Source organism: Protopterus annectens, chromosome 8.part0 (assembly GCF_019279795.1).
Source record: "Protopterus annectens isolate FY-2018-M chromosome 8.part0, PAN1.0, whole genome shotgun sequence".
NCBI classification, from domain to species: Eukaryota; Metazoa; Chordata; order Ceratodontiformes; family Protopteridae; genus Protopterus; species Protopterus annectens.
In genome coordinates, this window is record NC_056741.1 from 751,878,636 (window position 1) to 751,898,959 (window position 20,324).

The following is a 20,324-nucleotide window of genomic DNA, read 5'->3' on the forward strand; positions in this document are numbered from 1 at the left end:
GATAAATGTCTGTGGTTTGAAATTGGTCAGATTCTGAATTTGTTTATAATGATGATCCTTTTGAAGGGAAGGAGCTGTTCTATGAACATAGGTGGGGAGATGATCACTAACTGCTTTTGTAAGAGTACCAGCTGTAGAGATTTTATTTACATCAGTAACCAATATCCAGTCTAGGATGGAAGCTTCATTAGCATTCCTATTGAATCTAGCTGGAATGGTGATGAGTTGAGTGAAATTGAATAGGTTAATATTTGAGGGTGGGCATTTAGAACAGAAGTTTAGCCATTTAATATTGACATCACTGAGAACGATGGTTTCATTTTTAATGGTAACAGACACCCAGGTGAGGATATCTTCCAAAATGGGAATGTTCTTGTCAGGAGGTATATATAGAACCATGAGATATAATCTTTTTGATTTGTTTATTTTGAAAAAGGCAATGAAAAATTTGGTGTTAGAGAACTGTGGAATAATATTTGAGTATGAAGTTATGTTGTAGGTGTTAGAGAAAAGGAGCACAGTACTACCTCCTTTTTATGAAGTCTGTCTGACTTTATGGTGTTGAAGCCTGGCGGGAAAGTTCAGAATCTTTCATATTAGGTTTAAGCCAGGTCTTGGTAGCAGGAATGATGTCTGGTTGACTATGATATACCCAGGTATGAACATTGGTTATTTTATTACAAATACTTTGGAAACTGAATGTCACAATATTTAAGGAATCATAGGAGTTATGATGGTTAGTTATAGTTGATAGGTTAGTGGAAGTAAGTCCTGAATTAGAGTGGATATCGGCACAAAGGGATACGTTTGATAATCTGGGGGAGTAAAGGATGGTAGCTGGTTTCATTTTGATCTGCTGAGGTGATACTGATGGTACAAAATATTATGTTTTGATGGAAAAATGATTAATTTGGGAAGAGCAGAGGACATATTTGATATTGGCTAGGAAATATATCAAGGTAGCTCTTTGATGGATTAGGTAGGAATGTTGTGACAGATGTATGTTTAGGGGGAAAGGAGGTAGGGTTAAGTGCTGTGAGATTTGATAATAGAAAGAAAAGGTAAAATAGAAAAGAAGTAGTATATTTATGCTTGTGAGTGATATTAAGGGAGGTGGAATGAAGTGGCTATGATGAAGAATTTAGAATACAGTTAGAGAGAAGTAGAGGTTAGAATGTAGTGGGATATAGTAGAGGAGATAATGTGTACCCCAAAGTAAAGAACTGAAGTGACTAGACTATGTTTTAGAGCTAAGGATAGCTAGAGATGGAAGGGAAGAAAAGGAGAGAAAGAGTGATAGGATATGAGAATTTAGAGTTTGGAATAGTTACATATAGGGAAGGACAGTAGTAGAGAAAGGGTTGGTTATGGTTGGGATGTGTATTAAGAAATATTAAGTGAAACCTAAAGTGTGGTGGAGAAGAAGAAAGTAGAAATTGGGGGGGGGTGGAAAGGCAGTAAAGGAGTGGAGGATATTAGTATAAACAAGGTAGGGTAGGGAGGTAATTGATGAAGAAATGGAATTGTTCAATTTAAGAGTAGTAGGTGGAGTTATGTGATATACGTTTAGGAGTACTGGGAGTGGGTGGGAATTGGGGGTAGATAAGAGAGTGGAGTGAGCCCGAGTGTAACAATGGTGAATGGAGTAGGCAGCACCTGACCTGTGATGACTATGACTGGAGAAAAAAACTAGTTCTGACAATATATATGTTTGTAGAAAATATATCAGAGGTGGTAGGATGATGATATGCAGAGGACTGTGATTAAAGTATTATATTACAAGTTTAGTGCCAATTACAAGTTTAGTGCCAAACGTGATTAGCTGAATAAAAGGTAAGGTTATAGTGTAGCATATAGTGGGGTACTTATTTCAACTAGGTCAGAAGAGCATGAAAGTGATTAATAAAAAAGGTGTTAATATCTGGAATAAATGGGTGAAAAAAGAAGCTAAAGTAAGTGTACAGTTAAACATTTTTAAAGTGTGGAGTTTAAAGGCATGAAGTATAGTATTCCTTGGGCTTAGGAACGATTAATGGAAAGCCATGTCTGAGGAACACTGCTATGCCGTCCCTAGTAAAAAACACTATAAGCTATTGCTGCAACTCTTAACACTGATAGTAAGTACAGAGGTATTCTATTCCGCTGGTAAAATAGGAACAAAAAGATTCAGATTTAACTATATAAATGTGAAAACATACAAGTCATTTTTGGTATAATTCACCTGAGAAAAGAGCTGGATATAATACTTTGGGGTAGGTATCTACTTTGCTGAATTCTATTGGTGGATAGGAACTATTGAGTGAAATATGCAAAGGGTTCTTAAGTCCTATGAAAATAATTACAGAGGAGAAAAGGTGAGACTTATACTAAAATATGCATAATACATTAAATACAGAGACTTACACAAATATTATGCAGCTGGAATACCTTTACGATATGCAATTAAAGATACTGCTATTCCAAATCTGAATATTTTGATTTACTATAACAGTTTTAATAGTATACGATATTGTATGTTAAACCTGGTGACAAAAGAAATTACAGCAAAGTTAAGTAATACAATTAGCACAGTTTGAGCTATGAGAGGAGCTGCAGAAAGGGATAAGCTATTCAGCGAGCAGTAAACAGTGAGATGAATCAGATATAGGCAGCTAAAATATTCTAGCCATTTTAAAGAGACAGGCTTAGTAGGAGTAGAAGAACATTGATTTATTACAGGGAGGGGAACTTTTAATTACAATTGGAGAAAGAAGGGCAGAAACATGACAAATATACCTGAGCAGAAGCCTGAAGACTAACCATTAAACAATCAGATGAACCAACATAGAGCAAATAGTGTTGCAAACATTAACTGACAGATAACACCTGACAAGCACTGGAGCTACAATACAGCAAAGTAAACTAAATACAATCCCTGTTTTCTAACTAGGTAAAACAAACACAATGGCAAGCAGTTAAAACAAAGGTGAAGGCAGCTTTAGCTATCATTAGCAGTGTTAAGTGATAGCATGGTGATAATTTATATATACACTTATGCAGAATATAATAAACATGATTTAATATACTGATCAGCAACTACAAAACAAGAACTTACTTAGGAGGCATAGAGTTCCAGGAACAGGTTACAGGAATGTTAGAAGGTGGGAAGGAGAGGCAGAATGATGCCAAACTGGAAAGAGATCACTTTTAAATGGCACAAAGGATGATGGGAGAGCTGGAATTAGAACATCTCTTAATAGTAAGCCTACTATGTAAGCATCTGACCTGTGATATCTGTGATTTGAGAAAAAACTATCAGGAAGGTAGTTCTGGCAATATATATGTTTCCAGAAAATATATCAGAGGTGGTGGGATGATGATATGCAGGGGGCTGTGATTAATGCATTATACTATGAGTTTAGTGCCAAACATAAGATCAGATGAATAATAGGTAAGGTTATAGTGTAGCAAATAGGGGGCTACTTATTTCAGCTAGTTCAGAAAAGTGTAAAAGTGATTAATAAAACATGTGGTGGCCTTCTGTATTAAGATAGTTAATATCTGGAGTAATCAAGTGAATAAAGAAGCTAAAGTAAGTGTACAGTTAAACAGTTCAAAAGTGGAGAGTTTAAAGGCATGAAGTATAGGATTACTTGGGTTTAGGGATGATTAATGGGAAGCCACATCTGAGGAACACCGCTATGCCAGCCCTAGTAAAAAAGGCTACATGCTATTGCTGCAACTGATAACACCAATAGTGAGTACAGAGGTATTCTTCTGGTAAAATAGGAACAAAAAGTTTCAAATTTAACTATATAAATGGGAAAACATACAAGTTCTTTTTGGTATAATTTGCCTGCGAAAAGAGCTGAATGTAATGCTTTACTTTGGGGTAGGTATCAGTTTTACTGAATTCTACTGAGGGACAGGAACTATTGAGCGAATTAGGAAAAGGGTCCTTAAGTCAAGTCCATTTTGGTATAATTCACCCACAAAAAGTGTTGGGTGTAATGCTTTGCTTTAAGGTAGGTATCTACTTCACTGAATTCTATTGGTGGACAGGAGCTATTGATTTAATTAGTTAAAGGGTTCTTACATCTTGGGAGGCATAGCGTTCTCTTGACAAATTACAGGAATGTTAGAAGAAGGGCAGGAGAAGCAGAATCATCTATTGCTTTTATGTTTCTTTGACTGGCTTTATTCTCTTGAACAACTTATTTCTTACCTGCTTATGTCACACAAACATGCAAAATTATTCATAAGGAGTCAGGTAGAAGCACTAGGGTTATTGTTGATTACTGAACAACTTGCTAGTAATCCTGCTAGATACAGTGTTGTGTAGTCAATTATGTGCTTGAATACTATCCACGTGTTACATACAGAAGTTACACGCATGATGCTGTAATCTGTAACTTGTTATTAAGCAAGATATCACTACTAACAAAAAAGTGAAGATGCACTTACTGTTTTTATTTTCTGTCTTTGTTTTATTTTGTTGAACTACTTGTTTAATACTTGCTATTGTCTGCAAAAACATGCCAAAGTTCTCATAAATAGTTGTGTAGAAGCAGAGGATGTCTTGTTTACTCTTGAATGACTTGTCACCTCACTCACCCTAGAAAGAGGACGGTAGCTTGGCTTGCTGTTGTACTTGCACCCATTGAAGTTATGGTGGGGTTATCAGCACCGCAGATAAAAGTGGGGCTAAGGTGGTTTGGGACTGGACCATGTATTTGTCAGAAACTCATAAATAATTGTTAGATAACTGGTTCTATCAAAAAATGGTCCTAGATCCTACTCTAAAATTTAAACATTATATTGATTGCTTTTTGTAGTTAGCCTTGGATGAAGGGATTGTTTCCAAGGATGTTGTTTTTCAAATTACTGCCCAGGATCCCACTCCACAATATTTTTATCTGCTCCCCAAAATACATAAAAACTGTGCACACTCTCCTGGCAGATCAGTTGTTTCTGGTCGTGGCTGTTTAACTTAGCCTTTGCCTGCTTTTCCCACTCAATATTTACGCCCTTTATTAAATGGTGTACATATTCACGTATACAAGATACCACCCAGATTTTAAACATCATTCAAGATAACACAGTTGGAAATGGGTTGGTATATGTGCACACTGGATGTGGCATATTTGTACACCACTATTTCACATTGGGCAGGACTAATGGCATTAGACCATTGGTTAAATCGATCAGCTCTGTATAGTCCTGGATTTAATACATTTTTGGTCTGCCTTGCAGAACATGTTCTTATCAAGAATGTTTTTTTTTATTAAAGTGGACAATGTTTCTTACAGCTCAAGGGTACTGCTATGGGAGCATCTTTTGGTCCCATGTATGCGGACCTGTTTATGGGTTTTCTTGAGGAGCAGATTATGATGCTACTCATAACATTCTTTTGGAGTCCATAGACATATGGCTTAGATACCTGCATGATTGTTGGTTTGTTTTGTTAGTCTGACTTAGTTTATCTGAATGAGTTTATGCAATATCTTAATGAAATAAAATGGGGGATACAATTCAGTGTTCAATATGATCTTTCACAAATTTATTTTTTGGATGTTGCCATTTCAAAAAATAATGATGGTACTTTAAGCACTAGTGTACATAGAAAAAACCCACAATTGAGCATATTTTTGCACGCCACTCGCCATCCATCCCATATCATTTGTAATATCCTCAAGTTACAATTTCTAAGAATTCATAGAATATGTTCATCGGATACAGAACTCAATAGACAGGAATTTGATTTGGTTAGAAGATTTGGTGACAGAGGGTATAATAATAATGATGTTATGACCACTCGAGACTACAAAACATAATAGACAGGAACTTGATTTGGTAAAGAGATTTTGTGATGGGGGTATAATTATAAGGATGTTATGATCCCTCGAGACTACAGAATGTAATAGACAGGAAGTTGATTTGGTTAACAGAGTTGGTGACAGGTGGTGTAATTATAAGGATGTTATGACCACTCGTGACTCTGTACCGTATAAAAAACATAAAGTTAGAGATGATGCTTTCAGACAGGTGACTAATTTTGGTAGCAATATTGAAATTTTCAAACATCTTATCCACAAACATTGGAACATTCGTATGGTGGATAACAAAATACCTGAGTTAATTTCTGCACAGTGTTTATTTTCTTACAGAAGAGGTAGATCTATTGGTAACCATTTTAATCATTAAAAAAGTACTAGATATAGTATGGACACACAAACAATGACAGACCGTGTCCCTGTGGTGGATTGCCAACCATGTGGGCATTGTTCTGCATGCAAGTATGTTTCAAAAACAAAACAATTCACATCCAGGAACACCTCTAAAGTTTTTGATATTCTTTGTTTTGGTACCTGCAGTTCTGAGTGGCTAGTTTATTTAGCCACTTGCATATAGACAACTTAAACCTCAGATTTTTTTAACATATGGGTGATATTAAGATTGGCTGTTTGTCCAATGTATTATATAAACATGTTCAGAAACATTCTTCTGCTGCATTTAATTTTACTATTATTAATAGATTAATTTAATTGCATGTAATAAATTAGGCTGGCATGGTATCTTGAATAACAAAGAACAATCTTGGATAATGAGGTTGGGGGCTTTATTTTCACTGGGGATTAATGAAGTGACTTTGTCTCTTTAAATGGGTGGTGAATCTTCACCTCTTGTATATTTAAATGCATCACTGTTGTTTGGAAGTTTAACACTGATGAAACCATTGAGCTGCTGAAACCGGTCTGTCTTTTAAGAGAAAGTTTTGCTGATTTGAAGTGCTGGCTGCTGTTTTTTGTATTTAGTTATGGTGGGGTAACCATTTGGTATTCAGAAAAGTGTTAGTGTGACTTCTGGAATAGTGAGACTGACTGACTGAAAATGCAGGCTTATATATAAATAAGTCCAACACTGCTGGTTCTCAGACTATTCTCTTTTCTACAAGGTATGGGAATTTCCAAGTTGGTTTATATAAGTTCAGGGGGTGTGAGGTGCTTGCCCAAATATTGGGGATGCAAATATGCAGCAAAAAAACAACTTTGAAGGAGAATAGCAATGTTCGACATTCACTGTTCTCGTGCATTTTCAGACTTTTTTTTTTGTAATTCTTTGTTTTGGTACCTGCAGTTCTGAGTGGCTAGTTTATTTAGCCACTTGCATATAGACAACTTAAACCTCAGATATTTTTAACATATGGGTGATATTAAGATTGGCTGTTTCTATATTCAAGAAGCTCATACTATAGGGGAAAAACCCACCAATTGCTGTGTAGTGGAACTTAGGGTGGCAGTAATGACAGTAAAAAAACAGAAAAGCCATTTCAGCTTTTCAACTTCAGCCCCTTTGCTTTGGCTGACAAAGCAGGACACCAAAGACAATCATAAGGCTTTTTTCAGTTATGTTAGAAACCTGGGATGCAACTCCCAGACTTGTTCTGAGTTGATTCTAAACAACAAAAAATACACTGAACCCACAGACATTGCCAATATCCTGGCAGACAGGTTCAGTGCAAACTTCTCCACCCCCCCCCCCAAAAGAGCAAGTATCTATCCCAGCAGAGGGTTGCCTCCCAAACATCTCTGATGCTCAGGTGAAGGCTGCCCTCTCCAAAGCAAAAAACACTGCTTCCATGGGACCAGATGGCGTCCCAGGTTGCATCCTACATGAACTCCAAGAGGAACTAATCCCTCAAATAAAACAGCTATACAATCTCAGCCTCACTACAGGATATGTGCCCACAGAATGGCGTGACAGCAACAGTGGTCCCACTCCACAAAGGTGGAGCCTCTACGGACCCTGGAAACTATCGCCCCATAAGCCTGACTAGCTTAGTCTGCAAGGCTATGGAGAGGATCATCATGGAGCTCATAAACAAAGACATTGGGGACCTGCAGACACTAGATCCTACCCAGTTCGGCTTTGTCAAGGGCAGATCCTGCCTTTTGAACCTGGTTGACTTCTTCAAAACAGTCACCAAAGCCATAGATGAAGGGAAGGTAGTCCACACAGCCTATCTGGACCTTACAAAGGCATTTGACACAATACCCCACTCGGGCATCATAGATAAGCTATCCAGCTTAAATATAAACCCCTATGTCACAAGATGGGTCGCAAACTGGCTCAAAGACAGAACCCACAGAGTGAGAGTTGCTGGAGCCATGTCAGACTCGAAACCAGTCACAAGTGGCGTCCCACAGGGTTCTGTCCTGGGACCACTCTTGTTCAGTGTATATACTTTTCTGAGGTACAGGCAAACGTGGGAGGACTATGGCTCACCAAGTTCGCAGACGACTGCAAACTGGACGCCATAATCAACTCTCCAGCTGACACAAACATCCTTCAAAAAGGTCTCACAGAGACAGATAACTGGTGCCAGTGCCATGGTTTAAAGCTAAATGCCAAAAAATGTATAGTCATACCCTTTGGCAAAAACAATGTGCCCACAAATTACCACATAGGTGGAAACCCATTAAGTACAGAGAAAGTTATTAGGGACCTGGGGACCCAAGTTGATAGCAATCTCTCCTTTGAAAACCACATTGCCAAAGTGGTTAGAAAGACCTTCTACATAGCCCACCTCATCACGAAGGGTTTCACATCTAGATCAAGAGAGGTAATCGTGCCCCTTTATTCATCCCTCATCAGGCCCATCATAGAATACAATGCCCCTTTTGGGATGTACCTTACCCAACACCTGCAGCAATTAGAAAGACCCCAAAAGTATCTCACCAAGAGGATCAAGGGTCTCAAACAGATGCCATATGCTGCTCGGTTAAAAAAACTCCAGCTCTACTCAGATGCATACCGCCTACTTCGAGGCGACCTATGCCTGACATACAAAGCTATGTCAAATCCAGAATTAATGGACATGCTCCACCTCAGTAAATCTAAATCCCTTAGAGCCACATGCTCGAGGGACTTGAACCTCAGCACAGAATTAAATAGAACTTGCTGGAGGGACAGGTTCATAACCCAGAGGCTCCCTTCACTCTGGAATAGAATTCCAGTTCATGTGAGGCAGAGCACCTCACTGAATCTCTTCAAGAAGAATCTCGATAGGTGGATGGGGGATCGTAGGTTTGTCCAAGGGATTACCCCCATGTCACTATTAGACAGAGGCACAGTAAACTAAACCTTAAAAAGGGCACAGTATACTCAAATCAAGGGGTGGCGTAAGCCATACAGAATTGGGCTAGGCTTATAATTGCCTCAGGGCAGATAGCCTAGTATGAACCTATGAACCTATGAACCTAATAGCTGGACTTGCACTTTCAAGTCTTGGAATTTCAATAGGAAGCTGTAGACAGCATCATAGTGTATTAGCAGCAAATGGGCTGTGATAGGGCATGAATTTGAAGCTGTACTTAGCTTCTATGGTGGTGCTGCGGTAGCGTTGTCACCTCATAGTAAGATGATGTCCTGTTCGATTCTCAGCTAGACCGTCTTCTGTGTGGAGACATGCGTGAATGGGAGCACTTTCGTTGAAGGTTGTGTGTCAGGGTCGGCAACTTGGCATGTAAAAATCTACTGCCAATCATTAGCAGTCCGGAGTTACGCTGTGGCAGCCCCTAACCGGGAAAAGCCGAAAGACACAACAACTTAGCTTCTATGTTCAAGAAGCTCATACTATAGGGGAAAAACCCACCAATTGCTGTGTAGTGGAACTTAGGGTGGCAGTAATGACAGTAAAAAAATAGAAAAGCCATTTCAGCTTTTCAACTTCAGCCCCTTTGCTTTGGCTGAAAACATTACTCACTGGTTAGTTTTTCAACTAGACATTCTAGACTACCTCATGATCAAAACTGATATCCTTGCAATGAGTATTCTAAAGTTACAGAAATCTGAATGAAGAAAGGCAATCTGCAGCCTACCAAAAAAAGATTCTGCTGTGTCAATGTGCATTTTAAAGCAAAACTGGTAGTATCAGCTGTCAAAAGGATGATCATGTTATTTCTAGGGAAAGCCTAAATAATTGCTATCCTCCTGGTTACTAATTTTCCTAAATATTAGCTCAGGTTTAGAGATGTAATAATTAAAAAAGGTGATGAGTTTGACTTCCCCAACAAATCATAGACAGTTTTGTGCAGTTACTAGCATGCCTTTGTGTGACACTTGGTATAATCTTAGAGTTTACATTTTTCAGAGATGCTAGAGATTTATTGAAAAGCTTGTGATAATTTTTAGTTCCCAGTACTTCATGACCATGCCACCATCCACCACTGCCCTATTTACTTTTAATTGCCACTCAAAAAATCCTAGAACACAGGGAGAGAGAGGGATGAGAATTAGTGAGCAACTGTTTCCTTCCAGTGGGGGTTAGATTTTCCACCACATTGCAATCACAGCTACCTTCCAGTGGGGGTTAGAATATTTTTTCTTTATATTTATACCTCTTTAGTCACATCCTCCATTGGGGGAGGGGGGTTAGGACATTTTTGTGCATGTTACTAGTACATCTCCCCAGTTACATCTGCCATCCAATCAGTTAGAAAACTTTCTGTCTGTTCCAAATATACTCCTAGTCACAGCTGACATTGGGGGGGGTTGTATGTTCCTTATATACCCTCAATAACAGCTTCCATCTAGTGGGGTTTAGGAAATTTTCTTAAAAAGCTCCTAATACACTCCCATGGTTAGAAAAAGCAATGCTATGCTGGATGCATTGTGAGTGCACGCTGCAGAATATATTCACTGTTTCAGTTGTAGTACAACCCCTTAGAAAAAATGCGCTGTATATAGTCCACATTCTTATGTCATGTAGTCACATGTCTTTTCCCTGGTGGTGCTCTTGTGATGATATGCCAACAACTCTCCCCCTGCTTGTGCTCCATAGAGAACTCCATTTATAAGTTCTGTAGTGCCTTCACACTCTCACCTATCACCAGCTGGTTTCTGTAACACTAGCTTGTGCAGCAGATAAAGGCAAATAAAGGTTTAAAGGATGAATGTTGACATTTTCTTTCAGTCATGTCCAGCTGTAGTAATTTCAGTCTGGATATCCTGTGAATGCTGCAGAATAGCACATCTCATTTACTTTATAGTTAGCATGGCTCTGTGGCATACAGGGATGGAGCCTTGTCTGCAATCCAGGTGACCAGTGTTCAGTTAATTACCCTAGCACTGGGGGAGTCTGGCAGGGAGCGGGAGGAGTAAGGGGCACCTCTTCTGGTGGAGATGGTAAGGGATGTGTAAATTCAGTGATACACTGGGATGTGTTCCCAGATGGAGACTGGGTAAACCACCTCCCATTTCTCAAGAGAAGTAGGGCAGCTTAAAGGGAATGTCCCTGCAGAAGTTTGTGGATGACCTTTGAGGTCAGCCCATTCACTGTCCCTGAATCAGTGCTTCGCCAAGTACATGCAAGGACTGGTTATAACTGAAAAAGTTTGATCTGTTCTGATGGTTGCCTAAATGATGACAATTCCTGGGTGTCCCTCACTGGACCATAAGGAATGAATGGATTGCTTGGTCAGAAAAAGACTATTTGGCAGGCAATGGAGGACAAATGTGTCAAAAAAAAAGAAAAAAAAAAAAAAGAAAAATCTCATTTATTTTTAGTTGACTCTATAACAGAGATGGATGAAGCTGTGATGTTAACTCAGAAATCAACTAGCAAGTCAGACACTAGGTGAGCTGATGAGAGAAGGAGGGAGTAAGCGGCTGATGCCAACTGATTGTCTTGGGGAAGAGTGAGTTAACTTAGCTCACTGCTATACTGGCACCCAATGGAGGTGATATGTCATTGGGTTGTAATAGGGACAAGCAAACTAGGCAGTGTGGAGCAACATGTGGTCAGTACTGCATAGCCAAATAGGTATATGTTGACTAGTCAACTTACCAAAACATCAACTTGCACATAATCAAAATGGGAACGTAGACCTTGCATAATGTAGACAAGCCAAAATGCTGAATGCCCATAGCACTGAACAGTGACAGTAGGTGTTTGAATGAAATTGTGATGCAGAGATGATCGGGATTTTGCCTTTTCCCCAGTTGTAGTGCAATCTTGGAGTTAGTATGTATCATAAACAGGGGAGGGATGCAAGGGGGGGCTTGCCCTTACAAAAATGTGCTGTCCATATTTTGGGTGTTGATACTTTGGCCATTTGAGCCTGTGCAGGTTTGATGTTTTTTCGTTTTAATTATGTACATGCAGACAATTCAGTAAGTCGACTATTCAACATACATAGGGAGGAAAATCTCTCAGCCCTGTGAAATAGTGGGGGTTAGAGCATTGTAGGAAACCTTAATAGCTGCCTGCAAGATGGCCTTCCATCACTGCCTCTTACCCAAAGAGAAACAAAGGACTACTCAGGTCCCGGAACACCAAATGATTGGCAGGCAGAATTGTAAAAATAGATATAAAAATGGATATATGCTTTATGAATGAATTTCTATTGTGTGGAGTTGGCTTTGACTGAATGTAACTTTTAGCAGTATGAATTTCCGTGCCTTGGAAATTCCTAAAGGACACAACTACCTCATTTTATTCCTTCCTAAGTGTGCAGCTACAGCAGAACCCAGGTAGGCATGGCATGTTTTCAATTCGCTTCAAAAATTTCAGAAATCCTGACACCACTCACCTTATCATGAAATAGGGCTACATATGATATCCATGCTGTATAGTTAGAGTTTACATTAATCTCCTAAAGACATCTCCTTATTGAGATAGAGTGCGTAGTAGTACCACATCAATTCATTTCCATTAATTGCTTAACTCCAGCATACTTGATATCTGTGTCCTTACAGCTCATTACAGTGCAGCATAGGCTGAAATCCCTTCCTAGAGCATAACATTTTCCACCAGAAGCAGTTCTCAGAGACAGATTTGTAAATTACATTTCTAAGCCTGGCTCACTGACACTTAGATAATTAGTTCTGTAGTTACATCATTAAGCAGAATTTTCTTTATATGGTTATTAATTCTGAACACATATACATTTAAGACACCTGCATGCAGTTTTGTTTTAGCACTATAATTATTAAAGTTGAATTGCAAATGTAGACCTAGACATGTATTTAAAAATAAATAATTGCACACATATGTGTAGAGTTCTAATGTGCTAATTTATACTTTATTATCCAGATTGTCCTATGCTCTGCTGACTGAGGTAGCCAGTTAGTAGATATATATATTGCTGCTTAGCTAACTGGTGTCTGGAGATTTCAAGAATTAAGAAGGACTCAGAAATAAATGTTCTGCTTTCCACCTGCATAAACATTAAAACACATCCATTACAGCCTCTTTACGACTTCTCATTTTGTTCCCCCTATATATGCATTATATAGAAGATATCATTTATTTACAAGCCTAGCATTGCAGGATTGTTTTGACAATATGTCATTGAAATACAGTCACAGCTGTTTGTTATTCTCTGTGCAGGTTTTACTGGGATCTGATTATGCTGCTACTGATGGTGGGAAATCTTATTATACTCCCTGTGGGAATCACCTTCTTCAAAGATGAAAACACACCACCATGGATTGTCTTTAATGTGCTTTCAGACACTTTCTTTCTAATAGACCTTGTTTTGAACTTCAGAACTGGGATAGTTGTGGAGGATAATACCGAGATCATTCTTGACCCTCACACCATCAAGATGAAGTACCTGAAGAGCTGGTTTCTGGTGGACTTTATCTCATCTATTCCAGTGGATTATATATTTTTGATTATGGACTTGGAGGCAAGAGTAGAATCAGATGTGTACAAGACAGCTCGGGCACTTCGAATTGTCCGTTTCACCAAAATACTCAGCTTGTTAAGGCTTCTGCGACTCTCAAGGTTAATTCGATATATTCATCAGTGGGAAGAGGTCGGTTTTGGTTCATTTTTATATTATTCCATTTATAATAATAGAGTATGATAAGAAATAAATAAAAAATAAAAAATAAGAGTTAAATAACATTGGGAGCATGTCACTGAGTGGTTTTGAAGTATGTTAACCTCTATAGAATTTAAAGTTTAAATCACATAAAGAAACAGTCACCATAGGTGCATATAAGAAAATGTACCATTTGTGTTACTTTCTACAAATTGCTGATACAGTTGGGTTTCATTTTTTAATAATATAAAATAACATCTGAATAGTCACACAACTATGTGTTGTTTACCATTTTTGTTCACTTATTGCTGTCATTTTGTGGAGTTTTTGTTACCATATGTACGTACTATACATTGGCACAAGAAGAAGACAATCAAGTCACATTATGAATGTCTGTCTGTTCATTATGGATGCACATTTTCTGCTTAAAGCTTATAAAGTAAAATTGTAAGTCTGAAACAAAATATCTCCAAGTGTAAATGCATTATCATTATATAATGTTCTACCAAGAAAGGAAACAAAACATCCAAGAATGTTAAAAGACAGCTGCATTTGAATATCAAGTCAAAAGATGCATGAGAATGCCCTTTGCAAAACAAAGTTTTCTTTTGAAATGCAATTTGAAAACTATGTCCAAAATCTTTCCATGACCATAGAAGTCTTGTTAGTAAACCTCCTGTTGTGCAGACAGCACACTGTTACATCACTGAGAGATTATCCACTAATTAGGTTTGGCTATAATGCCAGTACAACTGTCATGTAATTACATAATCACCAACCTGTTGAAGTAACAGTTGGGGAAAAAGTAATGTGTGGTGTTTTTTTATCAAAGTGTTAATGTAATAGGTTGGGAATTAATTAATTACTTTATAATTGTGTTGACATTATAATTATATCTGATTAGGGGCTACTCACCTAGTCATGTAAATAAATGTTACTTGCACATATAATTAGTGGAAGGCAAATACAATGGTAGGTATATTTCTCAGCTTGGAGGTGGGGATCAAAGTTTTTATCATATTGAAAAACAGAGTTTTGGAAAACATATTTACAGGTGATTTTTAAGTTTTACTCCTGCTTTTTTTTGCCCAAAGTTGTTTCTGTGGCCTCTCTGCATAACAGTTTCATTTTCTGTGAAATGTTCTGTTATTTTCTTCTGATAGTTGTCTGGTAGAATTATAATTTCTTCTGATACTACTTTTATGATCAACATCTCACCTCACCCAGAAAATATCATTTGGCAGTACAATTCTGAGTCTGAACAACATGCTGAATAAACGTTTTCAAACCTAACATTCAAATGTACTCTAAAATGTTTTGCAAAGGATGACCATTAGTAAGAGTTAAAGGATGTCATCATGAAAGAAAAAGAAACACTTCAACCAGAGAAAGTTTAAAAGTAGGAAATCATGGTGCTGTCTTTGTAGGACCAAAGGCATTTTTTCTTGACATGGTGCACTCTATATCCTCAGAAGATTACAACAGGGGTAAACCTGACTGAAAAAAACTATGTCAGCATGGCAGGCCCCCAGCTGTTTTGGGGAGTGGGGGGTTATGCCAAATCAGTTAAACCACTTTGACTGAAACAGAAAAATTAAAACTGTAGAGAAATTCAAGATATCTTGAAAATATATGAATATCTTCAGTTTCTGATTGCAGTTGCCCTTTTATGAATTTTAAAGAATGTAGACAATCACAAAATGCAAGTTTTGTCCACAAACACAAAAGCATGCATTTAGCAATGCATTTTTATGGCCTAGTTTTTACCTTCATGCCATGAGTCAGTCTGACAGTGAATGCTTCAATCTGCAGGTCCTGTTGTTGATATCCTGTAGTTATACTGTAGAATACCATATGTCAGGGCTAGAGTTTATAACTATAATATAAACATAGACTATGTAGTTAGGGAAAAAGGCCTCTTACAGGTGCAGCTTCTCATTTTGAGCAATGTATTTAATGTTTTCATTTTACATCAACAAGATTATTGATAAGACCTAGCAAAAATGGAAAATAAATACCTTAAACTTTGGAATGATCCAATCATATTTGTTTAAAGAGTATGCATGGATAACAGTTGATAAAGTTAACAACTCAATTGAGGACATTTTCCACAGTATGAAAACATCTAACTACAGACTCCAGGAGAGCTATCAAGGAATATTTTAATACTTAATACTAATTTTAATACTTAAAGTTTGACTTTCCAATAATTGCCTTTAACTCATATCAGCATACATATTTCATTTAAGTCATCAGTGATGATGTCTATGAATGTTCAACAACAATGCCAGAAATAAACATCATTGCTTTAACCTTCATAAACCAAATTGTCTGCCTATCTTTGCATATGAAGCCCTTCTTTTGCCAACAATAACATTTAATCAAGCACTCAGTAGGTAGTGTTGTTTTCTATGGCATAGGCTAAAAATATAAACATTTCATTATAACCAATACATAAAGAAGCATCCCTAGCATTGCATGGACTACTATAATTTGTAGAATTAGTGAAAAAGCCTTTAGGAAGGTTATCCCAAGCAAACTGGATTCTCTTACTGCCTACTCTTACTTTAGGGCTAAGATGTTAAAATATTTCAAATGCAGATACTCATTCAGTTGCTTCAGGGATAATGGATTATTAATGAGTGGTCTTTTGCTAGTACACTAATCTCTGTTGTTGAGGTTCAATATCTCAGAATTATTTAAATGTACAATGTATACAACCAGCCTTCACTCAGACACTAACAGCACTTATTACTCTTTAATATCGAGCAGGTCTTTAACTTTGCCATCTAGTCTTGTTATAACCTCTCTATACCTCTTAGCACTATCATTCTATCTAGCCTTGACTACTTTTGATGTCCATCATATTGATCACTGGCCTTAGCTATATTGGTTATATCCTGCCAAGGATAAAATATCTAGCCAGCTTCCAAAGCTTCAGGGTAACTTCCACAGACCCAAACTGCCAGATCGCTTGAGTTGAGCTGACTAAAAGACAAGTTTGGGTGCAAAGCCCTTTCAGAGCTTTACTGCCACTAAAGAGTACACTCCTTTGAGGTGTTCGAGGATCAACAGTCAGCTTGTGCTTTTCCTTTGCTGGGTAGATAAGTTGGGTCTATATTAGAAGACCGAATGTTTAGGTGATCGAACACCAAACATCGATCTAATATCGAAATCAAAAAATGGCAAACGGACAATTTAACACAGGGAAAGATTTCTCTTGGCCATTCGCCGGAGTTTTTTTAGTTTCCTACTGTTGAGCGATCTCAGAGTTGGTATATTTAGTTAGGAGGTGTGAGGGACACAGCCCCCCATGTCGGGGGATGTGGGAGACGAAGCCCCCCACTTAATTTAGATGTAAAGTAATTCTTTTTGTGTTGTGGCCAAGGGACGTGTTTCCCTGGGACGTTCGACATTGTGCGGTTTGATATTAGAAGATCGATGTTTAGGTGTTCGATCACCTAAACAGTCGGTCTTCTAATATAGACCCGATAAGTTCACTTTTGGGGAAAAAACTTCCATTTTCTTATTTGTATTGTTGTTTTATCACTTTTCTGCTCAGAAAAGTCATTTAAAGCTAGGAGTGTTGTGTTTTAATGAACTGTTATGAAACTGTGATATACTTTTAAATGCAACACTCATTTTTCCTGTCAGTTTAAAAGTGGTATAAAGTAAATGAAAACACTTTTTCTGTGGATAAATTGTGTTCATTTTACTTTTATGGAGCTGGCATAGTGTTTTAAAGGGCTTTTTACTGTGTTTTTATCTAAAACAAGTAACTTTTGTAGACAGGTAGTGTTTACTAGCATTTGCTGCTTGCCTTCCCCAGGAAAGAGACACCATTTTCAGCTTGACCATTGGACAGAGTGCCGGTCCCATGGTTGGTCCTTCTTCCAGCCACAAAAAGAAAGAAATTAAGCAAACAACCTTTGCCAACACAGCAGGTTTGCAATTTGCTTCAGCCAAAGGTGATTGACTCTGCTGTGGGCATTTGTTGTACCTCAGAGCACTCCTCTTTAAACTGGAACCCTCTGGTGTAGTAACAACAGTCACTATGGACTGGAGGTTAGCCACATCTTCTGCAGCTGTTGGGGTCCTTTCAGTGGGCAGGGGAGAGCTGGCCTCAGAGAAGAAATAGGGAACATTCCCCTTTTGTGTCAGAAAGCCATGTTCATCCCTAGGGAAATTCCTGCTGACATTAATAGCATGGTTGGCCCCATTTTCCTGTCAAAAAGAAACAGAAAACCAAGCATTTATCTACTCCTCCTCAAATTTCTTTAGATAGGAGCAGTTTATTGGATCTGGCTCAGGGTTTTTTTCAGGCTACAGATAATCTTGTAAAGTAGTTTCTAATAAAAGAAAGATGGATACCACGTTTTGTGAAGAGATTCAATATTCTGAATCCAAGCAGGAAGATGATGGGATGGGTACCATTGTTTTCCTCAGATTTCTGATTTAGACTTAGAGGAGAGCTCAGTTTCTGATTCTCCCTGTGGGTTTTTCTCTTTTTCTGAGACTATTACTAGAATGTGCCAGCATTTTCAGTGGGAGAACACTGAGGTTTTTCAGTCCCTCAGAAAATACTGAGTTGTTTCAAAAGGATATTCCAGATCCTGCAATCATTCCTCCTGTTCAATCTGTTTTAGAGGATGTGTGTATTATTGCCTGCAATTTTCCTGAGAGTCAGTCAGCTATCCCTAAAAAGACAGATAGAATATATAAAGTTACTCAGTTTTACACATTATTCCCAAACCTGACCCAGCAGCTATAGCTCTAGTTGATCCCACTGCACCCAATCATTTCCAGTCTTATTCTTTTTGATGAGGATGGGAAAATTATTGTTAGGTATGGGAATACTTCTGCAACTCAGCTTTGATTTTCAGAATTTTGAATTGTCAGGGTCATATGTAAAAGTTTGTTTTGACTAATTTAAAAAGTACAAGGAATGTTAAATCTGCATTTTTTTTCTTGTGTGGGAGAATCTGTGTTATATAACTTAGTTTCTTCTATTGCACAGGTCTCTGCTCATTGTTAAAGTGTGTGTATGAGCTATGTGTACTGGGACTGTTTTGAGAAGGATTGCATGGTTACATTCTCATCCCCTAGCAAGGCTCCACATAAGAAAGATGCAGTGGTATCTGAAATCTCTTGTGTCCCAGCACCAACACAGTTTATCTTTGCAAATCCCGGTGCTGAGGTTTTCAGAGAGAACTCATTTGTTGGAGACAACACATATAATTAAGTCCAAGTCTCCCCTTTTCTCTTCCTACTTCAAAGCAGTCAGTCTCCACAGATACCTTGGACTTTGCTTGGGAGCAGTTTCAGCAGAGATAAAAGTGCAAGATGTATGAGACACTAAGGACAGAGGCAATCACATAAATAACAAGGAAATTCTTGCCCTGATCAACTGTCTGAAGCATCTTTGGTCCTGGGACGTCTTCAAGTGGTTACAGACAATACCACAGTGATGGGGTACATCAACAAGCAAAGAAGAACCAGATCATACCCCATTTGCAGACCAGCCATGTTAGCTTGGGATATAGCTTCACAGCATAATCTGACTCTACAAGCATCCTACATTCCGTCAGAGCAAAATTGTGTGGCAGACAGGCTGAGCAGGATGAGGCAGTCTCTGAAAAATGGAAACTAGATCAGGGGTCTTCCAAGATTTGATCCATCTTTGGAGAGCTCCTCAAGTAGACCTCTCTATCGTCTCTCTGAAAAATCAATTTGCAAGATTCTGTTCCAGGACTCTATGAGTGGAAGATAGATGCCTTGCCTTTCCTTTCCTTTTCTTTCCTTTCCTTTCCTTTCCTTGCCTTTCTTTCCTTTCCTTTCCTTTCCTTTCCTTTCCTTTCCTTGCCTTTCTTTCCTTTCCTTTCCTTTCCTTGCCTTTCCTTTCCTTGTCTTTCCTTTCCTTTCCTTTCATTTCCTTTCCTTGCCTTTCCCTGCCTTTCCTTTCCTTTCCTTTCCTTTCCTTTCCTTTCCTTTCCTTTCCTTTCCTTGCCTTGCCTTGCCTTTCATTTCCTTTCCTTGCCTTTCCCTGCCTTTCCTTGCCTTTCCTTTCCTTGTCTTTCCTTTCCTTTCCTTGCCTTTCCTTTCCTTTCCTTTCCTTGCCTTTTCCTTAGACAGGAATATTTCTGTATGCTTTTCCACCCTTTCTAGTAATATCCAGAATAGTTCTGAAGATTCAGAAGGAATTCTGCAAGATCACTTTAGTGGCTCCCTTTTCACCCAGGCAACCATGGTTCTCTCTTCTTTGTAAATAGCCAGGTGTATTTACTTCAAGCTTCCTCATAGACTGAGTCTACTCACACAAGAACAGGGGTGTTTAATACACCCTGACATCAATCAACTTCAGTTGACTGCCTGGATGACAGGGTCTTACTTCCTTCTAAGCACCTATTTATTAATGACAAGCAGCAGGTACTATTGGAGGCAAAAAAGCCTGCCACTAGAAAATCATATATTAGCAAATTGAAAAGGTTTTCTAGTTGGTGCCAACAACTTAAT

The 20,324-nt window shown here is 38.3% G+C and overlaps 1 protein-coding gene across 1 annotated transcript in view; it reads left to right on the forward strand.

Moving 5' to 3' along the window:
* The window catches only part of HCN3 (hyperpolarization activated cyclic nucleotide gated potassium channel 3), a 1,184,329-nt gene that overhangs the window by 473,422 nt on the left and 690,583 nt on the right, over positions 1-20,324 (forward strand). Inside the window, exon 2 of the mRNA XM_044080212.1 lies at positions 13,373-13,802. Within this exon, the coding sequence (XP_043936147.1) occupies positions 13,373-13,802 (430 nt within the window). The remainder of the gene's footprint in view (positions 1-13,372; positions 13,803-20,324) is intronic.